This window comes from Chrysochloris asiatica, unplaced genomic scaffold, assembly GCF_000296735.1.
Source record: "Chrysochloris asiatica unplaced genomic scaffold, ChrAsi1.0 scaffold00116, whole genome shotgun sequence".
NCBI classification, from domain to species: Eukaryota; Metazoa; Chordata; class Mammalia; order Afrosoricida; family Chrysochloridae; genus Chrysochloris; species Chrysochloris asiatica.
This window is the reverse complement of record NW_006408634.1, coordinates 1594298-1602211: the sequence shown is the minus strand read 5'-3', so window position 1 is coordinate 1602211 and position 7914 is coordinate 1594298. Positions and strand designations below refer to the sequence as shown.

Below are 7914 nucleotides of genomic sequence, written 5' to 3'. Positions count from 1 at the left end.
AGAGGGTCCCTGAAAAAGAGGAAGACCCTCAATGAGATGGATTGACACAGTGGCAGCAGCAGTGGGCTCAAATTTAACAATTGTGCGAATGGTGTAGAACTGGGCAGTATTTAATCCTGTTGTGCAGAGGGTCGCTATGAGTCAGAGCCGGCCCAATGGTACCTAACAAGATGATGTTGCAGCAGTACATTTTGACTCACCCTGGTATCTTTAGGAAAGGAGATAGAAGGTGGAGGAAAGAAAGAATAAGACAGAAGGGAGGAGGCTTAGTGGTGAACCTTCCCTGGATGTCTGTCTTCGTTGTTGTCCCTCTTTCCTGGCTTTCTTGGCACAACTCCTCTAGCTCTAAGCAGCATGGCCTTAGGCAAGAAGTAGTGCCTTTCTGGGCCTCAGTGTCTTGCACTGTCGGATGGGGATGGAATAATTGCAATGGCCCATAGATTCAGTTACCCTGAGCAGGTTTAACAGCCTGGTGTGTCTGGCAGCAGGGCTGACTGGGACTCTCTCTGCTTTATCTGACGTGGGGCTGGGGGACCCAGACTCCTCTGTGTCTCTCAAGGCTGCACCTCCCCTTGCTGCCTCGGACTCTCCCAGTCTCCACCCTTCTGGGTCTCTGTTTCACTTCTTCCTGGCTTGGTCCAGGTCTGTGAGTCCCTGCTGTCTCACTCCTTCTCTAGCTCTTCCACAGATCTCTCCAGCTCTCCCAAAGTCTCCTCTGTCTTTTCCTGCTGTCTGTATTTCTCCATCTCCCCCTGCTGTCTCTCCTTCTTCCTCTATGCCTCTCCCTGCCATCTCTGTCTCTCTTCAATGTCTCTCGGTCTCCCCCAGTGTCTCTGTGTCTCTCTCCAATGTCTCTTCATCTCTCCCAATGTCTGTATGTCTGTCTCCAAAGTCTCTCCATCTCTCCCGGCCATCTCTGTCTCTCCCTGCAAAGTTCCCCTGCGCTCCATGACTCTCCCACCTTCCCGGGCCCTCACCTGGCTCACTCGGGGTTCGCGCCCGCCGCGCCATGCCCAGCCTCCAGCGTGGCAAGCTGCAGGCGCACACGGCGGGAGCCGGTGGCGGCCTGCGGGGGCGTGTGGGCAGTGCGGCGCGCTCCCCGGGTCCCTCGGGTGACTGAAGAGGCCGGCGCCGACCAGCGGCGGGAGATCTTGCGCGCTAGGCGGGCGAGCGCGGAGGGCCGCAGGCCATAGTCGCGCTCGAGCTCCTGGCGGGAGATCTCGATGTTGCCGGTGTACCAAAGGATCCAGCCCAGCAGGCTCAGGAAGACGAGCAGCGCGCCCGAGTAGATGAGCAGGTCGCCGAAGTCGCGGCCGCGTACTTGCAGCTGCGCGAACACGCCGGTCAGCAGTGCCGCCATGCCCGCCACGTCCAGCGCCACCGCCAGCAGCAGCGCCATCCGGCACCGGCCCAGGCCGGACGCGGGCGCGGGCGCCGGGGCGGCCATTGGCGGGGACGGGGCTACGGATGGGGGTCCAGGCAAGGTGCAGGTCGCCGCTACCGCCGCCATGGCCCTGTGCCGCCTCCGCCACTGGTTCCGCCAGAGTGTTCCGGGTGCGGCCCGTCCCGGGGCGGGGTCTGGGGACGGCGCCAGGTGTGTCCGGCAGCCTCCCGGTCACCTGAACTGGGCCAGGCGCCCACGGGGCCCCGCTCAGAGGTGCCCTGATGCCGGTTTCTGTAGCGGGAACAGCTGGCCCAGGGCCCCTGTACCCCGAGTCAAAATTCAGTGTCCCCTAAAGGGGGCAGCACAGGGGCCTGTGGGAAATCAGGACCCTTGGACTATTAAGTGTGGCCTCCTGTAAGCCTGGCACCGTGTTGGGGATACCCCAAATCAAACCCGGCCTATGGAACCCATTCCGAGACGGAGAGCCCACCTGTGCCAAGAGAACTGTGCTACGTCTGGTTTTCTTAACTAGTTTTGATGAGAAAACCTACAGGTCTTCTGAGGTGTCACTGCATGAATTAGGACCGCCAAGCTGTAATGGTGAGTTGTTAGACATGAACCACTTGCATCTCCCAGGTACCTGTGGTGGGGATAACCAAACCCCACTGCCACTGAGGTGATTCATACCGACCCTAAGGACACAGTAGAAGGACTCTGTATGGTGTCTGAGCCTAAATCTTCACAGCATCAGCCAGCTTCATGTTTCTCCCTCGGAGCCACTGGTGCCTTTGAACCTGCAGGCTATCTCTTGGTTAGCAGCCCAATTTAACCCATTATGCCATCATGGTTTCTTTGTTGTTGTTGTTGTTAAGTGCCGTCCAGCTGGTTCCGACTCATAGCCACACTGTTTAGGGTTTCTGAGGGGCAGCTGGTGAATTTGAACCGCGACCTCGCCATTCAACCTGGCCATGTAGGCCAGAGCATTTAACCCACAGCGCCACACCAGGACTTTGGTGGGGATAAAATAAAAAACAAAACAAAACAATCCACTGCCATTGAGTTGTTCTGATTCAACGAACCTGTATAGGATTTCCGAGACTATAAATCTTTTGGCTTTCTATTCCCAGACTCCTTTAGGCTTTCTGCTCCCACAATTTAAAGTCTTGAAAATTCTATACATGGTGGCAATGAGCCGAAACCAACTCGACCACACTTAACAACGACATCACCAACAACAAATCTTTACAAAAGCAGAAAACCCCATCTTTCTTCCTTGGAGCGGCTGGCGGGTTTCGAACCGCCAACCTTTATGTGAGCAGCCCAGTGCTTAAGCACTGTGCCACCAGGGCACCTTACCAGCTCTGCACTATACTCGTGTCTCCTGAAGTCACTACGTGTCTATTTCACAGCGAATGTCACTAAGGGCCTCAGATGGGTGGAAGCCACTGATCACCCTTGAGGAGTTTCCAGACAAAATCACCACTCCAGGTGCGCTAATGGAGGTGCGCTAGGGGCCCCCTAAGACCTCCCCAGTGCCAGCTACTGAGGATACGGAAATACATCAGGCTTCACTCCTGCCTCTTCAGGATGACTCTAACAAAAGAAAATAATCTTCCGGTGGCAGAAGTTAAAATGATTAAACGTTGGGTTTCTAACCTAAAAGTCAGAGATTTGATCCCACCCAGCGACAGACCTGGGGGGGGGGGGTTGGTTGGTTGGTGACTTTTTAGGATACCAACTGTACTGCAAACCACAAGGTCAGTGGTTCGAACCTACCAGTCGCGCCGCGGGTGAAAGATGAGACTTTCTGCTCCTGCAAAAATGCACAGCCTAGAAAATCCTATACAGGGTCACTATGAATCAGAACTGACTTGATGCAGTTTAACAGCGACAGAACTGGGTACTGCTCTGGTAAAGAAACCCTATGGGGCAATTGTAGTCTACCAAAAGCGACTTCATGGCACACACAACATAGGACAAACTAGAAGTGTGATGGAGACGGGGCACACAGGTATTGAACCCCTAAACTGAACAAGAGCTTTCACGCCTGTCTCTCCCTCAGAGAACAACTCGTCCTTTGGGGAAATCAATGCGCTCCTGGATGGCAGCCTGTAAGGAAGTTGCGTCTAGATTCCCCCACAGACTCCAAGCACTTTAAGAAGACCTTGGGGAGAGCGAATTAATAGGGAGCTGTACGGTTCGATGAAGGGTTGCGAGCGTATTCGGACCGAGATTAAGACCCTAAACGGGCACGGGTGTAAATGGGAAGGAGAATGTTCAAGTGGAGAGCATTTCCGGAGAGATCCGAAAATGTCCGAATGCCCCCGTGTCTCCAGAAAGCAGACCGGAAGCGACTGAAGACGCCGGAGCGGGATGACAGAGTTTACTCAATCGAACATTCATTCATAAAATAAATGTTCACTAGACACCCATCATATGATAAACATAGTGTCAAGCGCTGATACTGTAAAGAGTCCTTTGCGGAATGTGACTCAGAAAATTCGGGGGGGAGGGTTCTAACAGAACCGCTCGTAAAAGCAGCTAAGGAGGTTCCGAAAACTTCCGAACATGCCTTGAGACAGAGGCTTTCTCTGTCTCACAACGCGTCCTCCGTTCCCTCGACGAATAGTTCCGGAGATTCCCGAGAGAGGCCAGTCAAATTGGCGGAAAGAGCCGAATATTACCGAGGGACCTCGGAGGCTATGGAGCCAGGCAACTCATGGGCGCGCTCAGAGCGGAAACGGAAATGCGTGATGGTATTAAAGGCGTCGCTCCGCCTTTTGGGTGCCTCTTTCCGTCTCCGGCAGCCGCACGGACAGGAGGTGAGTGCGCGGCGGCCTTCCGAGCGCCTGGCGTGGCGGCCATCTCGCGTCTGCACCCGGTTTCTGGCCCCGACCCGTCTTCTCCCATCTCTCTACCTGCCCTCTCCCGTTTCATGCCCCGCTGTTAGTCTCTGCGGCTGTCCTCCCCGGTTTCCGATCGCACAACTCGGCCTGCCCCCGCGAGTGAGAGCGTTCACGTGTCGTGTTTCTCCATAGCTGCCGCCATGTCCGCGCATCTGCAATGGATGGTCTTAAGGAACTGCTCCAGTTTCTTGATCAAGAGGAACAAGCAGACATACAGCACCGTACGTGGGGCCCGCAGCCCGGCTCCGAGGGAGGAGGGGCCTAGGGTCAGGACTCCTGGGTCTGAGGGTGGAGTCTTGCATGTCTCCAGGGTCTCTCTTCACCATCCCCAATGTCCCCTCGTTTCAGGAGCCCAATAACTTAAAGGCTCGCAACTCCTTCCGTTACAACGGGCTGATCCACCGCAAGACTGTGGGCGTGGAGCCGGCTGCCGATGGCAAAGGGGTTGTGGTGGTCTTGAAGCGGAGGTCAGGTAAGAATGCTGGCCGCATGTCGGGCTCCTTTTTTGTTCGAGATGTTGACCTGGTTCTCCAGTGTGATGTGAAGACGCTGTTCAGACCTGCATGTGGTTGTCTGGGAGAGTCCGATTACGTGCTGAGATGTGTAGATGGCTCCACCTCCAGGGTGAACTTGGTGGCTAGCAGGTGCCTGCGGATGGAAATGACCGGCTGGGTCACAATCTAGCAGTTCATAGTTCGATCCCCCAATCTGCCAGCCCCAGAGCAAGGGGTCCACGACGCCTCAGACACAGATAGAGTCTTGTTCAGGTGTCCCTGAGGGTGTGTAGTTGGGGGACAGGAAGGGAAGGTAGGGAGTTGAGTCATAGGATGTCACATTTGTTCTCTATTGTGGGGTCTGAGGAAGGAGTGACTTGGGCTTGTGTTCCTAATGGTTTATCTTAAGATAGCAGCATCCTGTCTTCTGGTTGGTGACTAGGGAGAGGATGCTCATTGTCACTAACAGGTGCTGGCTTAGCTGCCACTGCACTGTACAACCTTGGGGTTCTGCTACTAATGACTTCTGAGCAAGCAGACCCCCAAAAAGCTTGCTTTGGCCTCTAGGTTTGCTTGCTTTGGCTTGTAAGGACGGGCCCGACTTGGGGTAGGTTAGTTGGTTGGTGGTGCAGTGGTTAAGTGCTGAGCTCTCAGCTGAAAGGTCTGACATTTGAACTCACAGGATCTCCACTGGACAAAGATCTGGCGGTTTTGCTCACCTAGAGACACAGCCTAGAGCCCCCCTCTGCCACCTGGGATCTTCCTGAATCAGACCTGTTAGCTTGGGGTCTGGGTTAAAACAGCCACATCCAGTGTGTCAAAGCTGCAGAATGTAGGTGGGCCCTTTGCTTTTGGAGGAGAAACTGCTGTTGTCAGCCACCCAGAGTCCAGTGACCAGGGTGGGGTGAGGAAGGGGCTTTTCACTGGTGGGCAAGTCAGGTTAGTTAACATTGCCAGACATGTTCTAGAGGAGAGACCTTCAAGGAGCCGCCTAGCCCCGCCAGTCACCAGTGTGGACTTTGGTGTTCTTGTCTCTTTTTGTCTAGCTCACGGTTAGTAATTCCAGGGAAGGGCCAGGGTAGTGTGGAGCTGGGTCACCGGATGACTTATGACTTGCTGCTTTGTTTTTTTTCTAATGTTCCCACACGCTCCCAGGGGTACTCACTGCCTGGTGATAGCATGGGGTCAGGGCCAACATGCTACTTGCACCTGACCTTGAACAAGAGGAGCCTGGTGTTCATGTAGGCCTGTCTCACGGGTGTGGTTAGGGCGAGGGGGAATGGACAGAACAGATGGGTGAAGAGGCAGTGGCTGTTGGTCCCTTTTTGGGGGAGGGTCACACATGAACTCACAGATGGACAAACAGGCAAAATCCCTTTTCTCCTCAGGCCAGCGGAAACCGGCCACCTCCTATGTGCGGACCACCATTAATAAGAATGCTCGTGCCACACTCAGCAGCATCCGGCACATGATTCGCAAGAACAAGTACCGGCCTGATCTGCGCATGGTGAGTGGGGCACGGGCTGCTTTGGGGACATCTGGCCAGTACCATGGGAAAGGGTCTTCTCATTCCTCTTCCCAGGGGGTCCAAGAGGCTGGCAGAGGGGTGGTGATTCTGGCCCTTGATGAGCTTCCTCTTTCCCCCAGGCGGCAATCCGCAGAGCTAGTGCCATCCTGCGCAGCCAGAAGCCGGTGCTGGTGAAGAGGAAGCGGAGCCGCCCCACCAAGAGCTCCTGAGCACCCCTCACCACAGAACAATAAAGACCGCGTTCTTCACTGCCCAGTCTCTTCTGCGTGTCTCAGTAGAGTGTCTCTGGTCTTCCCAGGGAGGGTCGGGGTTGGGTGACTTGCCTGGGCCTTGGGAAAGAGGGTCCCTGATCCTAGCTGAGATCTCAGCGAGGGCCTTTTTCACCCATGCAAGCCCCCAGAGTCCTGCAGCGGAGTACCCTGGACACCAGTTCCGTGGGCCAACAAGAACAGGACCAATGAGAAGTGCAGAGTTAAATCAGTACAGTCCTCTAAAACCCTGAGAGACACACACACACCTAAACCTTCTAAACAGTATCTTGAAAGATGAAGACTTCAGACTAGGGTTGACAAACTACACCTGGTGGTCTTTATTGTCTCGACCACTATTTGCCCCTTTGCCTGGAAGGAGCAGACTGATGGTCAGGGTTCAGGATGTTCCCATAAGCCAAGTGTACATGGGTGTGAAGTGGGAGCCACAGACCATGAGAAACCTGAGGTGCTGTCAAGTCGGGGGTGGGGGTTAGGGGGATAGCAACCTGTCTTGTTGCCCAGCAGCAATCTTGAGCCCTTGTCCTTGCCTCAGTCTGTCCAGGCACCGCCTTTCCCTTCACAACAGGGGCCTGTGTCCATTGTCTGGGCTGACAGTGTAGCCATGGACACAGGCCCTAACCAGTATGACTTGGGACCAGTCACCAGCCCTCTCTGCTCCTCTTCTGTGATGAGATAAGCGCTGAGTGCCGGTAGCCACTTCTGTGTACTAAGGTTGGGGTGTCCAGCCCTTTTAAATCACTGGGTCTGACACTATAGGGTTTTTGAGGAGTGGCCGATGAGTTTGAATTGCTGGTTTTGTGGTTCCCTTTGATCTGGAGGTCTAGCGCAGTATCGGCCCCACATCAGGACTCAAGTGCCATCAAGTAGGGTCACAAGGTGACGAGGTATGATGCCCTCCAGGGACTGGTCCTTCAATCTAGCGAAATCCCCTTCTGAGGAGCAGTTTGGTTGTACTGCCAAGGTTCGTTCTCTCATGAGTCCCATGGTCTATATCATATCACTAACCATAATTCAGAACTATCACTTTAGTCTTGCTATGTCTCCGAGGTGCCAGTGCCTCTGTTAAAACGTGAATTTCTGCCTCCTCTCTCTTAAGGTATATATGTTAGCTGGCTTGAGTCACAGTCCTCAAGGCACAGGGAACCATGTACAATGGAGCAAAGCTGCTTGGTTCTGAGCCATCCCCTGATTGGTTGCAGACGAACATTGTGTTTTCACTGTATTTTGAATATTAGCAGGCCTGTTTTCCTAGTCAACTGTCTCCAAGAGTTGCTGAAGCCCATTCATTGTGCTTGAGGTGTGTGCACTGGCCAAGGTTCAGTCAGGCGGG

At 54.4% G+C, this 7914-nt stretch overlaps 2 protein-coding genes across 2 annotated transcripts; one reads left to right on the top strand and one right to left on the bottom strand.

The window, feature by feature from the left end:
- Positions 1–982: 982 nt before the first annotated feature.
- Positions 983–1510, bottom strand: TMEM238 (transmembrane protein 238). The gene has a single exon (XM_006868290.1). The coding sequence runs from the start codon at positions 1508–1510 to the stop codon at positions 983–985; it is 528 nt and encodes a 175-aa protein (XP_006868352.1).
- Positions 1511–4178: 2668 nt separating this feature from the next.
- On the top strand, positions 4179–6558 carry RPL28 (ribosomal protein L28). Its single transcript, XM_006868098.1, has 5 exons — positions 4179–4206; positions 4423–4511; positions 4639–4762; positions 6173–6291; positions 6432–6558. The coding sequence occupies exons 2-5, from the start codon at positions 4431–4433 to the stop codon at positions 6519–6521; spliced, it is 414 nt and encodes a 137-aa protein (XP_006868160.1). The 5' UTR covers positions 4179–4206; positions 4423–4430; the 3' UTR covers positions 6522–6558.
- Positions 6559–7914: the final 1356 nt, after the last annotated feature.

Bases quoted from the DNA above. Each gene is read 5' to 3' on its own strand.
- RPL28 (XM_006868098.1), top strand. From the start codon at position 4,431: ATGTCCGCGCATCTGCAATGGATGGTCTTAAGGAACTGCTCCAGTTTC. The intron at 4,512-4,638 runs GTACGTGGGGCC...CCCTCGTTTCAG, and splicing joins ACAAGCAGACATACAGCACC to GAGCCCAATAACTTAAAGGC. The intron at 6,292-6,431 runs GTGAGTGGGGCA...TCTTTCCCCCAG, and splicing joins ACCGGCCTGATCTGCGCATG to GCGGCAATCCGCAGAGCTAG.
- TMEM238 (XM_006868290.1), bottom strand. From the start codon at position 1,510: ATGGCGGCGGTAGCGGCGACCTGCACCTTGCCTGGACCCCCATCCGTA.